The 24,874-nt window shown below is 41.3% G+C and overlaps 1 protein-coding gene across 4 annotated transcripts in view; it reads right to left on the bottom strand.

Annotated features, from left to right (window-relative positions):
• slc12a7b (solute carrier family 12 member 7b) overlaps positions 1–24,874 on the bottom strand; it is a 168,319-nt gene that overhangs the window by 56,829 nt on the left and 86,616 nt on the right. For all 4 annotated transcript variants that reach the window (XM_088919322.1, XM_088919324.1, XM_088919326.1 and 1 more), the window contains exon 4: positions 22,450–22,596. In XM_088919322.1, the coding sequence (XP_088775448.1) occupies positions 22,450–22,596 (147 nt within the window). The remainder of the gene's footprint in view (positions 1–22,449; positions 22,597–24,874) is intronic.

The raw sequence follows: 24,874 nt of genomic DNA, 5'->3' as shown, positions 1-24,874 counted from the left end.
CACAGATTTCTAAACTGATCAGGAGGAAGAAAAATCACCCGTGTTTCACACATAAAAAGTGGTTATTAACTATCGAAACCTGTTTTATTTATTTTATTTTTATTTAGATTAAGAGTTCCCGTCACCCCCATTTCCATTTAAATCGCAAACCCGTGTTTAATTTAATATTTTTATTGATTCACAATCTGGCAATGCAACATAAATCGTTATCTTTGTCTTCTGCATAATAATGTTCACCTCTCTGTCCAGGAAATTAATAATAAACTTTATTTTCATTGTCTCCGCTTTAAAGGTACCCCCGTAATATTGTATTTCATTGCACTTTGACAGATTGTCTTTAAATCAATTGTTGTCAGAATATCCCCACCTCCAAACAAGAACAAAATTGCAACAATTTTATTAACTGGCTGTTTCGGTAACTTAAAGTATATATTTAAAGTAATAATTTAACAATATATGTAAATGTTTTAAGATATGTTTATGTTGTGAATGTCTGTAGATTGTATCTTATTTTTAGTTTTTGTTTTGTTTCACATTAATTTTATAAGGGAATCTTGATTAAAATACTTTTATTTTTTCAGACAGAATTCACATTCGCTGCAGCCAAATGGCCTTGCAGATCAGATATCAAGGAACCAAACAATTATCGCGCCCGGCTCCTCAATGGAATCGCTTTAACATGCTAATGCGTTGGTGTAACACTCTGTGTCTACAGTACATTGTAAACAAACCAGTTTCACAGGTATTTTCAACCCCCAGCCACTGTTGTTTCATCTGTTGTTATCCTGTAAAGCGCTTTGAGGAGCCACCTTTAAAGGCGCTATATAAAATAAAGTTTATTATTATTATTATTATTAATATTGATCATATTTTTCCTCAATGAACTTGTAAATTGTTGTTGTTATTGTTGTTGTTATCCTGTAAAGCGCTTTGAGGAGCCACCTTTAAAGGCGGTATATAAAATAAAGTTTATTATTATTATTAATATTGATCATATTTTACCTCCCTGAACTTGTAAATTGTTGTTGTTATTGTTGTTGTTATCCTGTAAAGCGCTTTGAGAAGCATACTGTCCAGCTTGTCAGGTGCATTCTCTTGTAAAATAATAAGTAGAGCTTTGGGCTTATTAGTGCTCCACTTACAGCAACCCAATGTAAATACATTTTGTCTCCAAATCCACCACCACTTGTATGAATCATAGCCCTGCCAAACGATGCAAATTCCGCTGCAATGGTTGTGTGCAGGAATTATTCAGTATGGCATCTCCATGTTCAAGTAAACACTGCTCTGTGTGCAAATGCAAATGCATTTAAAACGTTTTTTTTTAAAAAAACACCTTTAAAGGCGCTATATAAAATAAAGGTTATTATTATTAATATTGATGATAATCTTCCTCCCAGGACTTGTAAAATTGTTGTTGTTATTGTTGTTATCCCGTAAAGCACTTTGAGAAGCATACTGTCCAGCATGTTGTATTTCATTGCACTTTGACAGATCATCTTATAATCACTTGTTGTTAGAATATCCCCCAAGAGGATATTCCCCCCAAGAGGATATTCCCCAAGAGGTATCCAGGTAACAGTGAAACGGGCGTACAGTCTGGGGAGATCGCCCGTTTTCCATGTAAATAGTTCCCTGGTTCCGCACCCCTTGGTGTCTCTCTCTCTCTCTCTCTCTCTCTCTCTCTCTCTGTCTCTCTCTCTCGGGCCCGCGCTCTTGGCGGGCTTGTCTTGTGTCTGGGTGCGGGAGTGCTGCTGGCGGGTTGTGACGGAGAAGAAATAAAGTGCAGTTTTTAACTCCACAAGTCAGAGTCTCTGTGTTCGTCCTCAACGAACCCAAATTCATTACATTGGTGTCAGATGCGGGAGGATTGACAGTGAACGGCCGATGATGTCGGACTCAGAGAAGCACCGGTTCCCCCAGCAGCCGAGTGACCCCCTAAGGCCACAGCCCTTATCAGGGTTACCCCAACGGTGACCTACTCAGCGGAAGGGAGGCCCTTTCTCGGGTCGCCTCAGGCCGTGTGGCAGGAAGGAGATGCCAGACAAGCGGGGTCCAGCCTGCCACCCCTCCTCCAGCCTGCGCCAATGAGACCGAGCCGTTATAATGGGGAGATCCCATGGCAGATGTTTGAGGCCCAGTTCCAGATGGCGGACTGGGCAAACGGCTGGTCTCAGGTGGAGATGGTGGGCCACCTCACCGCCGTCCTGGAGGGGAAGGCCTGCCAGGCGTTGCTGGATGTACCCAGGGACCAGCGGTACAACTACGCGGTGTTGGCGTTGGCCATCCGGAGGCGTTTTGGCAGGAGAGAGGGGAGGCGGTGGGACTGCTGTGGGCAAGGTTGGCCCAACGCAGCTGCCTAGCGGGAGAGCCACTGGGTCCAGTCGCCGCAGACGTGGCCTACTTGCCAGTCCAACCCCAGGATACAGTCCTCGCGGACTGGGGCAAGGTAGAAGGGGTGTTTCACCCTCGCAGCCCCAAAGTGCACGGTGAGCGCCCTGGGGGTCTGGCTGACTCGGTGCCCGGCAGGACACCAGGCCGCAGCAGGGTGACGGTCGAACCGGTGTCGACGAGGGCCTGGCAGGGTCTGTCCTCGGTGAGGCAGGGAAGAAATAAGCCCCGGCTGTGGCCAACCCTTCCCACTGCAGGCGGGGTGAAGCGCTCTTTCTGGCTTTCCGGAGCGGGTGTAGCGTCGCTCAAGGGCGGCCTTCCCCTCTTTAGGCCGCCCCGCTCCCGTTTCCTGACGGCCTTCGGAGTCCCCGGGGCTGGGGGAACCGGCGCTTCTCTGAGTCTGACATCATCGGCTGTTCACTGTCCATCCTCCCGCTTCTGACACCAATGTAATGAATTTGGGTTCGTTGAGGACGAACACAGAGACCCTGACTTGTGGAGTTAAAAACTGCGCTTTATTTCTTCTCCATCACCACCCGCCAGCAGCACTCCCGCACCCAGACGAGAGAGAGACACAAGACAAGCCCGCTAAGAGCGCGGGTCCGAGAGAGAGAGAGAGAGAGAGAGAGAGAGAGAGACAGAGACAGAGACAGACACAGACAAAGAGAGAGAGAGACACCAAGGGGTGTGGAACCAGGGAACTATTTACATGGAAAACGAGCGATCTCCCCAGACTCTACGCCCGTTTCACTGTTACCTGGATACCTCTTGGGGGATATCCTCTATATCCTCTTGGGGGATATTCTAACAACAAATGATTATAAGACGATCTGTCAAAGTGCAATGAAATACAATATGCTGGACAGTATGCTTCTCAAAGTGTTTTACGGGATAACAACAATAACAACAACAATTTTACAAGTCCTGGGAGGAAGAATATCATCAATATTAATAATAACAATAACCTTTATTTTATATAGCGCCTTTAAAGGTGGCTTTTTTAAAAAAAAAATTTAAATGCATTTGCATTTGCACACAGAGCAGTGTTTACTTGAACATGGAGATGCCATACTGAATAATTCCTGCACACAACCATTGCAGCGGAATTTGCATTGTTTGGCAGGGCTATGATTCATACAAGTGGTGGTGGATTTGGAGACAAAATGTATTTACATTACACAGAGACTCAGCAGCAATAGCAATTAGCAATATCAAAATAGCAATTTTATGGACTTTTAAATTGAATTAAAAAAAAAACGTTTTTTTGACAGCTGGTTTTTGTTGACAGCTTGACACAGGTTTATCAGTGAAAAGACCACGGGCATTCTTCCTCCCCCCTACATTCTCAGAATAGAATAGAATTTATTATTAGCACAATTTATTACAGTGCTAAATTTAATATTATTGATTACTTATAGTTTATGCTAACACCTAGCTTTCTTAACGCGAGAAGTTCTACCGTAAGTACTGTACAGTAAGTACTTAACTAGTAAGTACAGTAAGAGCTACTAGTGTAAGCAAAAAAAAGGGTTTTTTGGGGGGGGGGGGGGGGGGTGTTTCGCTGGAAGACTCGCCGCCTTCTACTTTGAAAATACCTGTGAAACCGGTTTAATTCGTCACAGCCAGCACTCCCGCAGAGAGTGCTGAAAACCGCGCAGCGCCAGGCGAATGCACATTAATATGTTGAGCTTTTGGGTTCAGGTCGATTTGCGCCCTACAGTTCAAACTGCGGTACCGTTGTGTACTGTACATACAGTATAGTACGAACATGTTATTTTGAAATATAAAAAATGTCAATATATTGTAGGAGAAATTGAGTTTTGGTTTGTATTTTTTTCTTTAAAATACCAATAACAGCAACATACAGTTTACATAATATGTTTATGTTCCTAAATTAATATCGTTTATGACCTTTATGACCTTCGTTATGCTCCTCTGCGTTTTATGCTTAACTACTAAAATTTCCCTTTAGTGGTAAAATTCCATATAAATATTCAATACTAAGTGGATTAAATTGTGCACAGTAAAGAGATTAAATGATAAAATCTTTTCACTAACGACCAATGCACCACATTATCTTCCGTGTCGCATTAACATTGGAATGTTTTTTTTACAAGTATCAAAAGAAGCGATACACAACCTGTCTCCTCTATAACTCTTCAGTTTACAGAGAAATTCTGCCAGAGCCTCACAACATTGTTCAATAATACTCTTCTTGTGTCTAATTTTTAGTTAAGCAGGATTTGAGCTACAGACCATAACAGACCAAAAAACAGAATCCACCTGCGATTCGAGTGTTAACAAAACGTGTTTACAAAGAAAGTGAAATACAGTAATACTACCAGCTATATAGATACATATATTTAGATCCTTAAATTAATATCATTATTAATTTCTTTAGATATGTGATTACATATTCTCGATTATAAAACAGATAAATCCGGTCCTGGAATCTGACTAGCTGACACCCTTCTGAAGCGGTACCATAATCTCTGGTATACGGACGCCCCAGAAATTTGACTTTTTACTGTGTGATAAATTTTAAAGACGTAGATAAAAAAGCTTGGATTCTCACGTATCTGGTACAAATATCTTTTAAAACAGTCTTTGTTGTGCTCTTGAGGATCCTTGTGATATTTTGAGCTCTGGTTGAATGGTAAGTGTTGCAGTTTAAATAATTTCCGTTGTTAGAAATTATGAAACGCTCTGTTAAAAGCAAGGGAGTTTTTATGTCTGTTATACTAAAAGAAAATGCCCGATGAACTAGGGATTGGACAGTTTTTCAGTGCTTGTACAATCGATGGAAATGTTCAAATAAATGTGCTAAAGAAATAAACAAAAAAAGTAATTTATTCCTTTATCATATTGGCTAGCTAATGTCCTGTCCTTGTTAGTTAGATCAACGAAATGCTGTGGTGTTACTTTTTGTCGATGAAAAAATAAAGTCTTTTCATTTAAAATGACGGTTACAAATAATGTGGACCAGCGTAATACTTTGAGTTTACAGCTTGTCCAAGGTCATTCATTATTAATAATATGAGTAATATCTTCGGTAAAGGCTTTGATGCATAAAATATTTCTGCATAATTAAAATATTTATGATAGAGGTAGGTTGTGTACCAACTGAGCAATCTTGCTTTCATAAAATATACCAACTTTTTAATGACTGATGATTAACATGCCGTAATACACAGTTTAAATTTAAAAGCTCAAATGCTGTACATGAGACGTTAAGCTTTATTGGCTCCTCCTGGCGGTTTTACAAGGTGATTCCGGATACTTTCTGGTATGACGTCAAATGACGCGATACACCGCGTGATACTGCGTGAAACTGCGTTTTGATGCGACACGCCCACCGGGGTATACCGCGAAATACCCCACCCGTTTTGAATGGCTGCATCTGTAGCTAAACTGTGTCACATGACACTGGCCACACGAGTCTGTAAGAGTCTGTAAGCAGCGTACCAGTTGACCGCGGCTTCAGTGTTTCATGTTTCTATGAGCGGTCATTTTGTGAGTTTTTTGTTACACGATCGCAATTAAGAGGTTTTTAAATATGAGTCAAATCCGCAAAGGACATGGGGCCTATTTCTAAAGAGAAACTGAAATTTAAATACAGAAAGTATGAAGAAAGTCTTGAATTTTGGTTTCACGTGCACAACTGGACACTGAAGAATGTCCTCAGTGAGTTGTCTACCTTAAAGTGTTGGCTGCTGAGAGCATGCTCCCCAATAAATGGAAACGTCATTTGGAAACTGATCACAGTTGTTTGATAAGTAAGTCTCCTGAGTATTTTTTGCGCCCAGTTCTTTTTTCATCATACAAAGTAGCATACCGAGTAGCACAATGCAAAAAATACTATTGGAGTACCAAGGAATAAGCAACAGAGCTCTGTGAATTCTGCTTCACTTTGCAATATCCTGCCTTTGTGAAGCTGGGTTTTCAGCACTTGCGGTTATCAAATCCAAGTTCAGATCAAGAGTCAATGTTGAGAAGGAGATGCACGTTGCCTTTTCAAAAATACTACCCAGTAATTTTGGTGAATTATGTTAACATAATTTATTAAACAAGCCCACCTACCCATAAAGAGGCACAAACAAAAAGACGTTGTATTTCTCCCTCTTTTTAAAAAAACATTGACGTTACATTTTTATTTAGTCATTTTATTTTACAAAGATGTTGACTATTTTTTAATTTTTTCAAATTGTTTGCACATTCAAATAATTTCAATAAAATGTGTTGTCAAGTATTTTTACTATTTTGATCAAGCCTATTGGTTTTAAAAATGATTAAAAATAATAAATATTGGATCATCTTTGTTTTTTTTTGGACCCATCATTTCCTTTTCAAATTTATAATCTTTTGTAAAATATCGCAGTGCCATAGAACTTATTTTTTACACAGGGGAGGCATGTGGAAAATTTGACAGGTCAAGGGAGGCACAGACCCAAAAGGTTTGGGAACCCCTGCTTTACCCATTTAATTCACCAGTCAGAGTGGGTCCATCGTACTATGAGGGAATCTGCGCCAAAATGAGCGGATTGAAGAAGCAGAAAGTTGACAGTGAATGCAGCGTGTGCATATAAAATTGCTAAACAAAGAAAGCCGCTCTCTGAAGGGGAGCTTTTGAAGGAGTGTATGGTAGAAACCGTAGATATTCTTTGTCTAGAGAGCAAGAGAAAATTTGAGAAAATAAGTTTATCACGCAGATCAGTTACCCATCCTGTTGAGGTAATCTGTGAAGACTTGGCTTGTGAGTTGAAAATCAAGTTTTATTCAATTTTTATTTTTAAAAATTAAAATATTTATTTCTCTCCAGTTATTGTTAACCTTGAACTAATAAGCCTATGTTGGAATCTAAACTTATATAGACTATCTGTAACAGCAGCCTGAAGTGGCCCACTATACAGTTTCAAACTTTTATGTGGCCCTTGGGATAAAAAAGTTTGCCTACCCCTGCTCCAGATTCTTGAGACACCTCAACGGCCACTGCCAATAATGGTAACAGTATTTTATTTTTTAAAATGTTTTTTAACATTTGCAACAGAATGATAAAAGCAGAAATTTACTTTGCTATTTTGTGTGTAATATAAAAATTTGCACTGTAATAAATTGTTGCACTTTTTACACATCTTGTAAAAATATTAATTTACAAGACTTTGCTCAAATGTAAGTCAAACATGACTATCAGAAAATAGTAAATACTAAAAGTAAAATACAAAATTATAAAAAATTAGGGTAGAATATAATTTAAAATATTGTAACGCAACGGGGGCTCAGGCGGGCGCCCTTGCCGCATCAGGTCGGCCCCACACTGTCCGGGGCTCGAACCCGATGCGGCAAGGGCGCCCGCCTGAGCCCCCGTTGCGTTACATTGGTGTCAGAGTGGGATGGGATAGCCCTTCGCCGGGGACGGCGATTTAAGCGGGGGAGAGTGTAACGCTTACGGCCGACAGGTACTGTGTAAGAGCCGGCGTACCAGAGCAGGTGACGTCACCGCCCTTCCCTGTGATAGCAGGACTACAGCTACTGGGCTGTGGAGAGATCTCTCTAGCTCACGGGGCTAGGTCGCTGCAGAGAGACGCGGAAGTCCCGGGTTCGAGCCCCGGACTGTGTGGGGCCGACCTGATGCGGCAAGGGCGCCCGCCTGAGCCCCCGTTGTGTTACATTGGTGTCAGAAGCGGGGTGGGATAGCCCTTCGCCGGGGACGGCGATTTAAGCGGGGGAGAGTGTAACGCTTACGGCCGACAGGTACTGTGTAAGAGCCGGCGTACCAGAGCAGGTGACGTCACCGCCCTTCCCTGTGATAGCAGGACTACAGCTACTGGGCTGTGGAGAGATCTCTCTTTAGCTCACGGGGCTAGGACGCTGCAGAGAGACGCGGAAGTCCCGGGTTCGAGCCCCGGACAGTGTGGGGCCGACCTGATGCGGCAAGGGCGCCCGCCTGAGCCCCCGTTGCGTTACAATATTTTGCTAACAATCAACAATAACAATGTTTACTGTTCATAAAAAGTAAATGTATTAACTAAAGAACAAAGTAGCACAGTGGTTAGCAGCTTTTTGTATCTTTTTTCATAAAAACTGTAGCACCAGATGTCTCCGTGGCTTTCAAAATTAAATTATGCATGCACATCTTTGAACTAGAAAGATGACTAAACTATCTATCCATCCATTTATAGTGGTGGATAAGCATTGTTATCTTGCAGCGCTGGGGCCTTATGTTCAATTTCTGGGGTACTGTATAAGTAAAGCCTACTTTTTAAGCTTGAAAGACAACCTTGAAAGCTCACTGACATTCACAAATTTCATTTTCTACTTTTGCAGCTCAAATTTCCTTGTGAGGTAGGCACTATCTGAGCTCTTATTTCATAAAAACAGATTGTTCATTTTGTGATTTTAAGTGATTTTTAAGGGTGGAGTTCTCTCTGGGTTCACATGGGTTTCCTCTGGTAATCTGATTTCCTCTTGCTGTCCAAAACATACTGGCAGGTTAGTTGGCTTATGGGAAAACTGTGTGTGTGTCTCTGTGTCTGTGTGTCTGCCCTGTGATGGACTGGCATTTAGTCCAGGGAGTATTCTGCCTTGCGCCTGTTGCTTGCTGGGATAGGCTCAAGCTCCCCTGTACTGGATAAAGATATCAGAAAATGGATGGAATTAAAGACACTGTGTAACTATACACAGTGATAAAAACCCAGTATGAGATGGCAACAATTACTCATTGAGGATACATTTTAAAGTGCTGGCTTAAGGAAATAGCCTTTCTACCTATCTGGCTCATCTGTATACAGTACATAGCTAGTTGGTTATTTAAACAAATTGCCTCTAAATATAAACATCTTAAGATGCTAGTTCTGTGGATGCTTGCCTATTCCTTCAATTTATCCAACTAACAGTTCAACACTAGCAACTACACAAAGTCTAAAATACAACCTTCATTTCAGTAGCTATGTAAACATTCAACAGTGGTTATTCAGTACATCTGTTACCTTCATCATCTTTCTCTGCAGTCTACAACATCTCCTGTCATTTTGTCAAAAGTATGCCTAACCCTCTTGAAAGGAAGCGTTCTTGTTATCAGTGTATTCCTCAACTTTTCCAAAATTATCTTTTTCCTACCTACATCTCTAGTCCTGTTATGCTCCATAAGAACTTACTTTTAATACGTGCCTATGCCATTTCCTGTGGCCTGCAGATAACACTCCTTAAGTCAGTCAGTTATTCTAGACTAAACCTTTTCCCCTACTTTGAAAAAATGAAAACCTCATTGTAATTTTCATCTATCTCAACTGCACTTCATTCTTCATTTCAGATATACAGTTACTACAGGAAGTTTCAGGTCCACATTCCAGCTTCTAACTTGTTTATTTATTTCTTCCCTCATTGTTTCAAGCCCCTCTTACTTTCTTAACTCTGCTGCTATTCGATCTTTTGTCTGTACGTCCTCCGTTGCTTCTTTTTCAAGCCTTTTCCTTCAGTGTCTGCAACCTGGCATCTCTTATTCTAACCATTCTCTCATAAACTAAGCTTTCTGGTTTTTAACAGATGCTTTACCCACAGATAAAAAAATATCAAGAAAATACATCTATGTCAGCAAATAGGCATTCAGTACTTTTCCTCTGACAAATTACTGATATCTGTATGCCATTCCTTTGGCTTACATAAAGCCCCCATACCTTGCATTAATTTCTAATACAGATCGAGCCATTCAGAATGCACACCAGATACTGCAGCAGCTTGCAGTGCCTGTGACGTAACGCACCCCATTTATTTTAAATCTGTTTTTGGACTGCACTACTATTTTGGTCACAGAAAATAAAAACAGAAGTATAACATAATGTATACCTAATGTACATACAGTGGATGGTAATGGTAGCTAAATACAGAATGTGTGCTGGATACTGCAGCATTTTGCAGTGTGCATGCCCTAACTCACAGTAAAGCAACCCTATTTTTTAAACAAACTTTGAGTGCGCTACTCTGTAAAACCGCCAGGTGGAGCAGTGAAAGCCTAATGTGGCATGTGGAAGCATTTGGGCTGTCACCAGAAAACGTCTAGCTTGGAATCCCCGTCAATGCTGAGGGACAATCTTTTTCCAATTATAGAATTTAAGTTGGTTGCTGTTTAGACTTTTATTAATGTTATACGGTGTAGTTCAATATGTATAATATTAAACTAATATTGTTTTTATTAACAAAAAGAAAATTATTAAGTTTAATATATAGAAATGTTTATTAATATACTGTGGCTTGGTGTGAACACTATGTGCTTCTTTCAGGTTTATTTCCACATTTAGATACTGTAACGCATACGGCCGACATTAAAGGTTTTGCGAGCCGGCTTGTCAGCGTGGTGACATCACCGCCCTTCCCTGTGAATAGCAGGGACCTCAGCTGCCGGGCTGAGGGGAGATCTCCCTTTAGCTCAACTGGCTGGGTCCCTGCTGAGTGATGCCGGAGGCCTGGGTTTGAGCCCCAGCAGTGGAGGGCCAACCTGAGGCGGGAGAGGCTAGGGCGCTTACCCACGTGAACCCGAAAGTGCTATGATACTTTACATTTTACCTTAATGCAAATTTCGGCAAGTAAGTTTTGATTATAAAATATGTTTCAGATATATATTGTAGTGACTTGTAGCGGCAAGGCTTATTAAAATACAGGAATTAAGTTTTCTGCTCCCTTGCCAGTGAGGCCCCATCTCTCTCTTCATCTCTGTGGTGCAGCCACAGAGAAGCTATTCATGCAGGCTGATTTAAAGATGTTTTCTTTTGATAAGGGACAGCTCCCAAATGGGGATGCACTTAGCTAAGCCTGGCTATCATGATCAATGGTCATCCATTGGCGCCTAAAAGTCTGCAAGATTCCAAGGGACAGCCTCATCCAAGTGGTTTACAACCCCAAGGTCAGAGGGCATGGTTACTCATCATCAGCCAATCAGGAACTGGTAGGGCCGAGTAACCCACGTGGGTCTCTGATATCCATGAAACTTTCAGCCAATGAATGAGCTGAAGTTCCTCCAGGTAAAACAGGCAACACAGAGAGCCTGAGGAGGGGAATTCTAAGGAGAATTCCAGGGGTGCGAGACAATTCCAGGGCAGGACGGCCCAGGAGCAGAAAGGCTCCCAAGGGCAGGACATTCTCGCAGCATGCCTCCTGACCATCCTGAGACTCAGCCCTGACAACCACGTAACGGCCAGTGTGTCCGAGTGCCAGAACTTTCCTTTGTTCTAAGAGTCGAGAGCGGAGGTTGCCAGAGAGTAACCAAAAGATCCACCCGAGGTTAGCATCAGCAGCAAGCCTCGTGAACAGGTCGGAACTGTGGACGGCTGAATCACTATTCAGAACTAGCGCTTCATCAGGAACTAACCGTCTTCTTCCTGACCTGCTGGGACCCACAGTCACTATTCTCCTGTGCACAAACTTCGCTAGTTAAAGCCAACACTAACTAGCCGGTCTTCAGAGAGCATGCCCGCAGGAGATCTGAATCACCAGAGATTGGATGAGTATTCAACTTCACTGCATTACAGCTCGAGAATTCAATTGTTATCCCAACCAGTTGATATCAATTTATGTTATGTACTTGTTTTGAGTATCTAATGTAGAAGTTGTAACCAAGTTCAATTACGAAATGGTCTAAATGAATGATATACCGAACGTATGTCCTCTTGATATGTGTAACTCTTCATAACTGACTGAATATATACCTTTTGTATTCTGATAACCCTCACGATAAGATCTGTTAGGTTTATATGCACATTCTATGTATTAATAAATGTATCCTCGTGTATTAGTACCTGTGTGTGCATTGCTTGAGTTATATCGCATGGTTGGATTCTAAGGCCATTAAAAGAATCAATTTTGTGATTTACTGCTACAATTAATAATTGTCCCAGTAAATGCCCAAACCCCTACAGAACTGGTGCCTCGTGAGAGCACACTACATAATTTGGGCCTGGGTGGGCATGGTAAGACTGAAATGAGTCAACCAAGTGGAATAATTCATATAAAACGCCGCGGGTTTCATACACCACAATACAGTGTGCTGAAAGCCGAAAGGAAAAAAAAGTTCCTCTTTGCTCTTTAAGCAGTGCTTGATTGTTTTGTGATCTTTTGCGATCTACCGGGTTGATTGCATACTTGATCTTGTGGTTTTCTGTGGTAAAACTGTGATTTCGTACTTAAAAGTAATACTCTTTAAGTTTAACGATGGTTGCTAAAAGGTCTGAATTCGAGTCGCTATTAAGCACTCTCTCTAGCAGCGACAAGTCTGACCACGATCTCCGCCATATCTCCGTCAGCGGAGAAGCTAGGAGAATAAATCTCCATTCTCTGAGAGAGCTAGCGAAGGACATAGAGAGATTTGACCCCGCAGTGTCAGAGAATAATATCGAGAGTTATATTCAAGACCTCAGATATACCCTACAGTTCATGCCATACGCCACCGAACCGGAGAAAGTGTTTCTGGTCAGGAAAACTACCAGCAGAGCTGTACATGAGTGGATGGCTACGCAGATGAAAGAAGTCTGTAATAATTTTGAGGAGCTTTGTCAAGCACTTTTCTAAGAATACAGTGCGTTTATTGACCCGACTGCTGCCGTAGCCGCCGCCCTTAACATTAAGCACGAGAGAGCAGAGTCCCCTCGCGAATATTACGAGAGACTTAGACGAACTTATTTTGCAGGGCGAAATGATGAGGGTTGTGAAGAGAACACACATTTCAAGGGTTTATTCATTGTGAATCTCCACCCGTCAGTCAGAAAGATGATCTTAATGCATACAGATGCACAGACCATGAAAATGACTGATATTAAGAGATTTGTGCAGAAAGCCTGGGAGTATGATGTCCAAAGTCGCTCTGAGCAAAAAGCTGTTAAAGCGACTGTGTTCGCCGTCAGAGCCAGCAGGGTTAATTCCCCCCTGCTCGAAGGAGCACAGGCTCCTGAGCTGGCTAAGCCCCGTTCCAAAGCAGGCACACAGGACCGCACCAGCATCCTAAGTGCCATGAGAACACCGGGGGAGGGAAAGGGCTAGAGAAGGCTGAACAAAAAGATTCAGTAGCCGCCCGCCTGGCCAGGCTTGAACAAGCTTTATTAGGACAGGGACAACCACTCCCCAAGGCTGCCGGAAGCGTGAATGAGCTGATACTCTCCACTGGAGGAGGCGGAGACCCGCCCCCTCTCCCTCCCTCAGTCTATCTGATTGAGCGGAAGGGTTCCTGCCTGGATGAGGTCAGCCACTCCCAAGCGAGTGCTGACTCCACCCCTGAAGTCACAGGGCAGGCAGTAAAACACAGAGGAAAAGCAGGAAGCTTTTACCTCAAGGCTGCCATGGGACATGTCTTACCCAGTGAGACACTGATTGACACTGAGGTTGAAAGGTGTTTGATGTCACACGGCAAGCTCAAACGGGTAGAAAAAGAAAAGGGCATTCGACTCAGAGTGGAACCTTTGGTGGATCACCAGAAAGGCAAAGTGTGGAAACAGGTCAAGGCTCTTAAGCCTTCTGTACAGAAGGAAAGGGGTGCCAAGAGGCAGACTGTGCTCACACAGTGCCCACCGAACACAGAAGCCTATGTGGAGATTCCTTCTGTTCCCTCTGGACAAGAAATAAAAATATTATCTTGTTTCCCAGATATACAGGGAAGTCGTGTCCCGGTTGAGGTCCCAACAGCCTCCCTGCCACAGGAGCGGTGCTCCGAGCAGCCGCCTGATCCACCAGGTAAAGCACACCCCTTTCACATCCCTAAAGAGGAGCGGATTTCCCCACTTGGTGATGAAAAGGAGCTTTCCCTGTGCACCCTGGCACCCAAGAGGGGTCAGGACCACCACCCCGCAGGGGTGGAAGGGATCCAGATGGCAGGAGAGCAGGTTGGTGATGTAGCCCTCACCCTTAGCCCTGAGAGGTCCTCTATTAGTGAGGATCTGCTTGAGCAGCTGTCACAGGGCCACCGCCAAGTGCCCCTGGTGCAACATTCACAGGTTAGACAGGAGGCCCAGCTGGACACTGGGACTACTGCGCTGTGGACACACCTGATCCCAGATGCCGATTCCCTTTGCTGTGACCCAGGGAACCTGCAGTCAGATAACATTATTTCTCACAACTACCAGGTAGTGAGTGAGATTGACCTGATTGTTCTTGCCTCGACAGCAGGGTTGCCAACACACCCAGTGCCACAGAAGGGACAGGGAATGAAAGCCAAGCCGGTTTTCCTACAGCCACCAGCTCAGTCTGTCAGTCTGAGTCTGACCAACAGTGGTTCAGCCAGACTGGAGCTGGATGGTCAAGCCACCCGCCTGCCAGTGCAGAACATGGAAAAGTGGGGTGTCAGAATCCCCGCCTGCACTGACATGGGCCTGGTGGGTGATAGCGAGTTCGAAGACTGTGAACTGGCTATCCCAGTGCTGGGGCAGCTCCCTGAACCCCATGAAGAGCAGGTGAGAAGTAAATGGCTGGTCAGCACACCAAATTTAACTGTCATTATGACTTACGACAGGCATGATACAGCTACCACAATGCAGCTGCCTAATCAAACAGTTTTCCTGCAAGTTCCCGAGGAGGCCATAGCACAGCTTGGTGATTTAACACTGTACGGTCTGAAACCAGACAATTTAAGACCAACTTAAGGGGGCCACACTATTGAATTGGATAGAAATCCAAGAAACAGTAAGCCCTGAAGAGGTACAGGTAGTTAGTTTGCTTTAATGGAACAAACCTCCAAACCACCCTGGCAGGTGCCCAACACAGGTGTTGTGGTTCATCAGGGGGGCTGGGAACAGGAACCGGTGTTATTGTAACACTGCTGCTGGGTAGCTGAATCATGACTGACAATGTACTCTGAATGCTGTACTCTTACATCAAGATGTACTCCAGGTAGCATGAATGAGTCAAAGGTAGCATGTCAAAAGAAAGGAAGTTACTTCTTCCCAAATATCTGCCTACAGAGGTATCAGATACTGACAGTGAACTTCCTGATGTGTAATTCCTAGACTGAGATAATGTCTCCTACCTTGTTTATACATACTCCAGATGTTGTTCATAATGTTTGTATCCAATGCTGGTTCCGGTATGAATTCTCGAGGAGTAATGTGGACATTTAAGGTTAATGTTCTAATGACAAGGGACATCGCTTAACTCTGTTTTGTTTTGAAGGCAACAACGCCTCAGGACCTCGTGACCTTCAAAAAGGGGGGATATGTAGCGGCAAGGCTTATTAAAATACAGGAATTAAGTTTTCTGCTCCCTTGCCAGTGAGGCCCCATCTCTCTCTTCATCTCTGTGGTGCAGCCACAGAGAAGCTATTCATGCAGGCTGATTTAAAGATGTTTTCTTTTGATAAGGGACAGCTCCCAAATGGGGATGCACTTAGCTAAGCCTGGCTATCATGATCAATGGTCATCCATTGGCGCCTAAAAGTCTGCAAGATTCCAAGGGACAGCCTCATCCAAGTGGTTTACAACCCCAAGGTCAGAGGGCATGGTTACTCATCATCAGCCAATCAGGAACTGGTAGGGCCGAGTAACCCACGTGGGTCTCTGATGCCCATGAAACTTTCAGCCAATGAATGAGCTGAAGTTCCTCCAGGTAAAACAGGCAACACAGAGAGCCTGAAGAGGGGAATTCGAAGGAGAATTCCAGGGGTCCGTGACAATTCCAGGGCAGGACGGCCCAGGAGCAGAAAGGCTCCCAAGGGCAGGACATTCTCGCACCGCGCCTCCTGACCATCCTGAGACTCAGCCCGGACAACCACGTAATGGCCAGTGTGTCCGAGTGCCAGAACTTTCCTTTGTTCTAAGAGTCGAGAGCGGAGGTTGCCAGAGAGTAACCAAAAGATCCACCCGAGGTTAGCATCAGCAGCAACCCTCGTGAACAGGTCGGAACTGTGGACAGCTGAATCACTATTCAGAACTAGTGCTTCATCAGGAACTAACCGGTCTTCTTCCTGACCTGCTGGGACCCACAGTCACTATTCTCCTGTGCACAAACTTCGCTAGTTAAAGCCAACACTAACTAGCCGGTCTTCAGAGAGCATCAGCAGCGCCCCGTCACAAGCCGCACAGCACAGCCTGGCACGGAGCCAGAGAGCGTGGATTGGACAGCAACAAGCCTGCAACTGCTTCTTTGTGGCCGCAGGAGATCTGAATCCCCAGAGATTGGATGAGTATTCAACTTCACTGCATTACAGCTCGAGAATTCAATTGTTATCCCAACCAGTTGATATCAATTTAATTCCTAAGAGTAATGTACTTGTTTTGAGTATCTAATGTAGAAGTTGTAACCAAGTTCAATTATGAAACGGTCTCAATGAATGATATACCAAATGTATGTCCTCTTGATATGTGTAACTCTTCGTAAATGACTGAATATATACCTTTTGTATTCTGATAACCCTCACGATAAGATCTGTTAGGTTTATATGCACATTCTATGTATTAATAAATGTATCCTCGTGTATTAGTACCTGTGTGTGTGCGTTGTTTGAGTTGGATTCTAAGGCCATTAAAAGAATCAATTTTGTGATTTACTGCTACAATTAATAATTGTTCCAGTAAATGCCCAAACCCCTACAGAACTGGTGCCTCATGAGAGCACACTACAGACTTTAAAACCATACAGTATCATATTGTATATTCGCTATATTTATACAGTATACGACCACACTACTGTTTCAGTATACTGTATCTGGGGATATAACTTCATGTCATTTGTGTGTGTGGCACATTGGGAGGCAAGAAAGCACTGTGAAAAAAAATCCTGATTGGGAGAAAAAAGTCCTGTGTATGATTTTTTTTCTCATTGCAGTATGTAGCCTAACAGTGTGATTTAACAATATGTAATACAAACTATTCCATAAATAAATAGAAATGTGTGTTCAATTTATTGTAACCCCAAAAACCACATCACACAACATACAGGTTATAGCAACAATACTTATTAATAAGACTGAATTAAGTGTTGCTGTGCTTTTCCCAGTAAGGCCCATCTCTCTCATCTCCGTGATCCAAGTCACAGAGGAGCTATTCATGTTTTTGCACTGATTTAGGGATGTTTGTCTTCCTGATAAGGAACAGTTCTCAGGATCAAGATGCAACCAGCTATCATGATAGATGCCTACTCTTGGTGCCTGGTTGTCTAGTGAGACCCTAAGTACATCTGGATGGTCATAGAGTCAGAGTTCATGGTCAATCATTCCTAAAGTTGACCAAACAATCAGGAACCTGCAGGGTATGGGGACCCCAACTGTCTGGCAATCACCAATCTTATGTCCTCCAGTTAAATTGTATGGTAATCACCAACCATGTGTCCTCCAGTTAAAAGGCATTGCACAGAGCTCTGAGATTGCTCTTTTGTCACTCTCGCGCTCCTTCAGACTTGCTTGAGAAACTTGGATGTCTGAGAATCATGTGACTGGACAGTGCTGTTATCTGAGTGTTGGGACTTATAACTTTTTCCCAAAGTGCTGAGCCATAGAGGTGAAGCCTGCAGCAAGACATCGTGAACTGCTAGCAACCACTGGTTGTATCCACCTGATCACTGGAGCAATACAGTTGGGACTTTTGTCGACATCTGAATACTTTTATGCAGAGGCAGCCGCTATGCCGGGAACAAACCAAGTTTATTTCCCCAAAGAGAGACTTGCTCTGACCATGCTGTCACCTCTGGGCACAGATTTCCACTAGTCCAGCTCGGCGCTAACTAGCAGATCCCTGGAGAGTAACAATGGTCCAGGTCTCTTTGTTGTGCCCCAAACCTCTGGATTTGTATTCTGTGTCTGTTGAATAGTGTCTGTATCTGCTCCATTTTCTAACTTCTGAACCACTTGTCTTTCTTATGTGTATTTACTTTGTAAGTTGTGGTTAAGAAAAAAAAGATTTAAACTGTACTGCTTTAACACTTTCTCACACACTTTGCTGAATAGCTTTGCATACTGATCTGTTTTCTGTTCCTTTACCTATTTTATGTTCTTGCCCTATCTTTTTACATTTGCAATTTGTAATCGTAATTATTCTGGAAATCTCCTTTTTGAAATTAGTCATTTCTAAATGCCTGTTTTCACTGTTAACATCTGACACCAACTCTGCGACAAAAAATACATTGAGCTCAGCCCGACAGCTCTCTAAACCTTAAATTCATTCGAACAAGTAATAGGTTTATTCCATGCTGAAAAAAAGAAGAAAGAGAACACAACGTTTCGGCCGTGGAGCCTTCTTCAGGTGTGCAAAGGCTCCACGGCCGAAACGTTGTGTTCTCTCTCTTCCTTTTTTCAGCATGGAATAAACCTATTACTTGTTCCTTTGCAGCATACGCACCTTAAATTCATTCTGCTACCAACACCTTTACACCAAAAACCTTTAGATTTCTATATTTATGTCTTTATTTAGTGGTTCCATTAGTGACAAGGGCTAAATTACTCTACTGGAAAAATGTGTCTGCTTTAACAAAATATATTTACAAACCCTTTTCCCTGGCAATCTACAGATCCAGCCACTCAAAATGTGAGAGGTACACTGCGTCAAAACGTGGCAGGCATGGTGCATATATAATGCATCATACCGCATGTTAATTGAAATATGATAATAGTATATGGAAGCGCCTTGTAAAACTGCCAGGTGGAGCTAATAAAGCTTAACCTCTCATGTACAGCACTTGAGCTCTCGCCAGAAAACGCACGGCGAAATTCTTAAACAAAGGGTTATTTTTACAATTGGCACTCCGAGATTCTGACTGATTTAATTCCTCTCATTTAGCTAAAACGGATAAAGAAATCATTCAGTACTTATATGTATTGGAAGGCGCTCTGTTTTATTAACAGACACTCCGACTCAAACCTGTGTCATACACTGATATAGACGTAGGTAATGTCATCCCCATTAAACAATGTGCTTGTCGTGCAAATACTGCTAAACTAGAAGCATTGTAGAAGGTCATAAACTGTACATTATTTAGTGGAGCGCAGTTGAGTTCAAAGAAGGAAGTCTGTGAAGCCCCCCTATTTATTGGTACCAAACATTGATGAGACGTCACAGTTCTGTACAGATTACAGAAAAGTGAACGCTGAAACTCCATCAGACATCGTAAGTACTGTTTAACCATAGTCAAGGACTGATGCGCTGTTCCCTTTTGTAACAGGGTTACTCCTTGGAAAGTAGACACAAGAACAGTATTATTGGACAATTTTTTGTGGCTCTGGCAGAATTTCTCTGTAAACTGAAGAGTTATAGAGGAGACTTGTGTATCGCCTATTTTTACACTTGTAAGAACATTCCAATGTTAATGCAACACGGAAGATTTTATTAATAACCTTTTAAATCTGAAGCTGTTAACTCTACTTCACACCTGCATGTCAAGATCACGGTTTCAAAATAAAAAAACATCAAACCTTCAGTTTACATAATATGTTTATATTCCTAAATTAATATGGTTTATGACCTTAAGATATGTTATGCTCCTCTTCTTTTTATGCTCAGCTACTAAAATTTCCCTTTAGTTGAAAAATTCCATATTGATATTCAATATTAAGAGGATTTAAATATACACAGTAAAGAGATTAAATGAAGAAATCATTTCACTAACAACCAATGCACCATGAGTGCCGCCTGTCGATCATTTTGGCCAGCCAATCACATACTGTGGTATAACGTCCTACAGTGTAGATAATTTCACACAATATGGGGTTTTACCATGCATTCTGAATGGCTGCATCTGTACTTGTGTCTGAGAATATAAATTTGATTTAGTTATTTGAGAGCAATAGGACCTATTAAGTAAACTGTAACACATTATAATCTACGCATATTTTAACTCTGAAGTTATGAACTCTGATCTTTGTAATTCCTGAGTGAACAATCAGCCATTTGTGTTTACAACAGATCTTTTAAAAAATATATTCTATTACGCTATGTTTGTTATGCATGTATTGGTTATATCAATAAGTTGTATTAGGATATAAAGAATATGTGTGTAAAACTATAAATTATTATGTTTAATTTGGTTCCTAAAAGTTGTCAAGTACACTTGCAATTTACTGTTTCAATTTCTGGTTGTTAAAGCAAATTAAAACCCTTATCCTCTATAATAGTGAAACATGCAGTTAGTAAAATGTAATACATAAATATTGCATAGGACACACTGCAACATATGATAAAACACAGCGATTTCTGTTGACACTTCCAGACTAGTAAGGATGTGGTTAAGAACAGACCTGTAATGAAGGGAAACAATGTTAAGGACTACAAAGCACTAAGAGTTCACTACAAATATATTTTTTAAATCATATTGCAGCATTAGAAAAATAAGACACTGCTCTTCTGGAAAGTTTAAAGAAGAGCAATTAGAATAACTCCATATAAAGTATAAACAGAATGTCACAGATTAAAAAAACTGAATACTTTCACTCTTGTACAGAGGTGATTATGAGACGATTGTGATACAAGTGTAGGGGTTTTGTGCATTTATTGGGACAATTATTAACTGTAGCAGTAAGTCACAAAATGATTCTTTGATGGCTGTTAGAAAACCGACCTTGCGGGATAACTCAGCAACACACACACACGGATACTAATACACGACAATACATTTATTAATACATAAAATGCGTATATAAACAAAACAGATCTTAATAGTGCGGGTTAGCAGAATACAAAAGGTATATATTCAATCACGAAGAGTTACAAATACCAAGAGGAACATACATTCAGTATACCATTCATTTATATTGTTTCGTTAATGAGCTTTGATTACAACTTCTACACTAGATACTCGCAAGCAAGTACGTCACTCATAGGAATTAAATTGATATCAACTGGGGTTGAGGTAACAATTGAATTCTTGAGCTGTAATGCAGAATGTTGAATACTCATCCAATCTGTGTGGATTCAGATCTCCCACGGACACAAGGGAACAGCGGCAGGCTGTTGCTAAGTCCAATCAGCGTCCTCTGGCCCAGTGCCAGGCAGTTCTGGTTCGGCTGGAGGTGTGGGAGAAGGAGGGAGAGATTCCTGCTGTGACGCTGGCAGTAGGCTGTTTGAAGACCGGCTAGTTAATCCTGGTTTAACTAGCAGAGTTTGTGCACATGAAAAGTGACTGCAGATCCAAGCAAAGTCACACTCTTTAGGCAGGAAAAAGACTGGTTCGTTCCCAATGCAGCGCTAGTCCTGAATCCTGAGATTTAGCTGTCCATAGTTCCGAACGTAGTTCACTCATTGATAAGGCGAGCGTTCGTGGTGGGTTCACGAGCCTTGCTGCTGGGCTAACCTTGGGCGGATCCTTTGGTTATGCGCGGCGACCTCCGTTCTCGACTCTCAGAACAAAGTAAAGTTCTGGCACGCGGACACACTGGCTATCACGTGATTGTCAGAGATGAGTCTGAGAATGTCCTGGAGGAGCCCCCATTCTGGGCCTTGTGCTACCTGTTTTATCTGGAGGAACTACAGTCATTTATTGGTTGAATGTTCTGCGGGCTTTCGAGACCCATGTGGGGTTACCCTGCCCTACCAGTTCCTGATTGGCTGATCGAGGTGGAGGATGAGTAACCATGCTCTCTGACATTAGGGTTGTAAACAACCTGGGATGCGACTCTCCCAAGGAATCTCCCAGACAGTAAGGCGCCAGAGATGACCATTTATTAGGGTAGCTGGTGAATCTCAGCCTTGGGAGCTGTTCCTTATCAGGAAACTCTATCAACTAGAAAAACACCTTAAATGTGAACCAAATGGAATTGCCTCTCTGTATCCAGCACCACTGAAATGAGGGAGAGAGAGACTGGCAAGGGAGCAGCAAACTTAATTCCTGTATTTTTAATAAGCCTTGCTGCTACACAAGCATTCAAAAAACCCGACAGGTAATATAACATGAGTCAAGCCAATAAATAACCTTATGATCAATAGCAAACCAATCAAAGGCACAACTGGATGTTACAAGCTCAATTCCCTAGGAACCTTAAGAAATCACAGGAGAAATAAGCCACCAGCAACCACACACAATACATTTAATCCTCTCTTCCTGTTTGTACTATTCTTACATTCTAGTGGTTACACACCGATTCAAGATAGAATAAACTGGACTTACACAAGCACAGCACATAAAGACAATGGCAAAGGACTCCAGAATCCCAGCAGTTCCAACAATCCATGTCAGACGCAGGAAGAGGATGACACCGAGAATGTTCTGCATACAGGGGAGGTACACACCAATGAAGGTGCCCATTTGTGGACTCTAGAAGGCAGAGAAATAAACCATTAATTTTATATACTAAAAAAATGTACAAAAAATAATTATTTGAAAAAATACAAATTCACCACATTAGTGTTTATATTTTCACTTTAGAATGCTGTCTGTAATGCACTCTGTACAGATATATCACTCAGAACATGTGTTCTTATTACCACGTCTGCAGTACTCCGGCGTAGTACATTGTGTGATTCACTGGCCAATGACAATTGACAGCACTTTTGGTGCATTAAATATTAGTGAATGATTGCTTCATTTAATGTTTCTCCAATGTAATATGTATATTTCTTTAAATCCACGCAATATGGAATAATGCTAAAGGGACATTTTTGAACCTGAAAATAAAAATGTCTTTGAACATCACAGGTAATATTAACTTATGAATATGAATATATTATACCTATTGTACATACAGTAGCTGGTAGTGATAGCTAAAAATAAAGTACACAACAGTATTCCACCTTATATATCAACATTTTTGGCATCCAATTCTGTTACTTACTGTGGTTATTTTGGACTGATCCTTCTAACTGTATAAAGCTGATATATTTTATAAAAAGCTATAATGTTTTAACCTTTTCTATGAATACTTGCCATCCTTATTGTTGTAAAAAAAGTACTTTTTTAAATCCACTTAAATAGAGAATATTAATATGGAATCATGTAACTAAAGGGTAATTTTAGTAGCTAAAAATAAATAAAACTGAAGTATAATAACATTTCAGAACATCATTAACAATGTTCATTAAAGAATAACAATGAAAATAATTACATGTATAGCAGGTAGTGGTAGCTAAAAATAAAAAAAGTACACAACAGTATTCCACCTTTTTCATAAACACTTTCTACATCAATGTCTTTTAACTCGGTCACTTGCTGTGGTTATTTTGGGAAAGTTCTGATATGCTCCTTTTATCTGTTGTGATGGAATATCAAACACTAACCAGAGCAATGCATTGTTGGCTCAGATGTAGAATTCTGCTCTATCACATGAAACAGTCTGAGTTCGATTTCAGCCAAAACTCAAGTTACCTCTTTAACAAATTATCACTTGGGCATAATAAAGACTTTCTCTCACAATAAAATAATATGAAAACTATATTCACATTTCTGATAATTATATATATCACAGAATGTAAAAAAATAAAACAAGATTAATAATAAAGTAATAAAATGAATGAACCTCCAGGCCAGCAATCTCCAGGATGCTTGAAAAGAGCAAAGGAATTTACAGATGTCCTTAAACAGAAATCGCAATGGAGTTTTTTATGTGTATACGACATTTAGTTTTAAATTATAAATTTTAACACTAAATGTTATTTTTGTAAGTTTTTGCTGCCCTTTTTTCTTCTTAGTACTTGATATGATTATGATCAGTTATACGCAATACGTGAATGTACTATACACGAGAACAAGTTGCACTTGTGGTGCATAGCACTTATTTGCACTTAACTTTTCTGATTTAGCGCTGTAGGGAGTGTTTTTATGCCTTGGTGGTACATTATCGCCTAGCAGCTGGAGGAGAGAAACTGGGTGTAAGCTTTTATTTTCACTCTCTGTTTTCAACATACATTCCCAGTAGTCACTTATTCAGCTGTTTAGGATGATTTTCTGATGGTTACTAATGCACCTTACCATATGGTAAGTTACAGAACACAGCAAATAAATTCAAATGACTCTGCATTCAAAAGTTCTGTTTTAATCTGACCATTTAAATACAAAAATTTTAAAGTCGTCATGTCTAATATATTTTTATAATAAAAACTTTACACATAGTACATAGTACTATAGTGCGTTTTTAAATGCATAGCTCGATAGACAGTTTGAAACTTTAAACATTCTTTGAATTGCCTAGTTACTTAAAGAGGATTCAATGAGAAACTGATTAGAACCGAGAACTGTCTTAATTGACACAGCGATGGAGTATTATGACAGTTGTTAGTTAAAGCCCTTAAAAGAAAATTGAATAGTTTGCTATTAATTTTGCTATGTAATTTTGTTTTGTAAAACAGCTCTACTGTCTTTTTAAATATTTATTTAATATTTAACATACTGTAATATATGGTATAAAATTAATAAAAGTAGAAACAGTGTACAAATTCAATTCTATAATTGGAAAAACATTGAGCTGAGCATTGAACGGGATTTAAAACCATGCGTTTTCAGGTGACAGGCCAAATACTTGCACATTTAAACATTCACTGCACCACCTGGAAGTTTTACAAAGTAGGGCAGCCCAGCAACAGAATATTAAAAAAACCCA

This window comes from Atractosteus spatula, chromosome 6 (assembly GCF_055471065.1).
Source record: "Atractosteus spatula isolate fAtrSpa1 chromosome 6, fAtrSpa1.hap1, whole genome shotgun sequence".
NCBI lineage: Eukaryota > Metazoa > Chordata > Actinopteri > Semionotiformes > Lepisosteidae > Atractosteus > Atractosteus spatula.
This window is presented reverse-complemented; position numbering and strand designations above follow the sequence as displayed.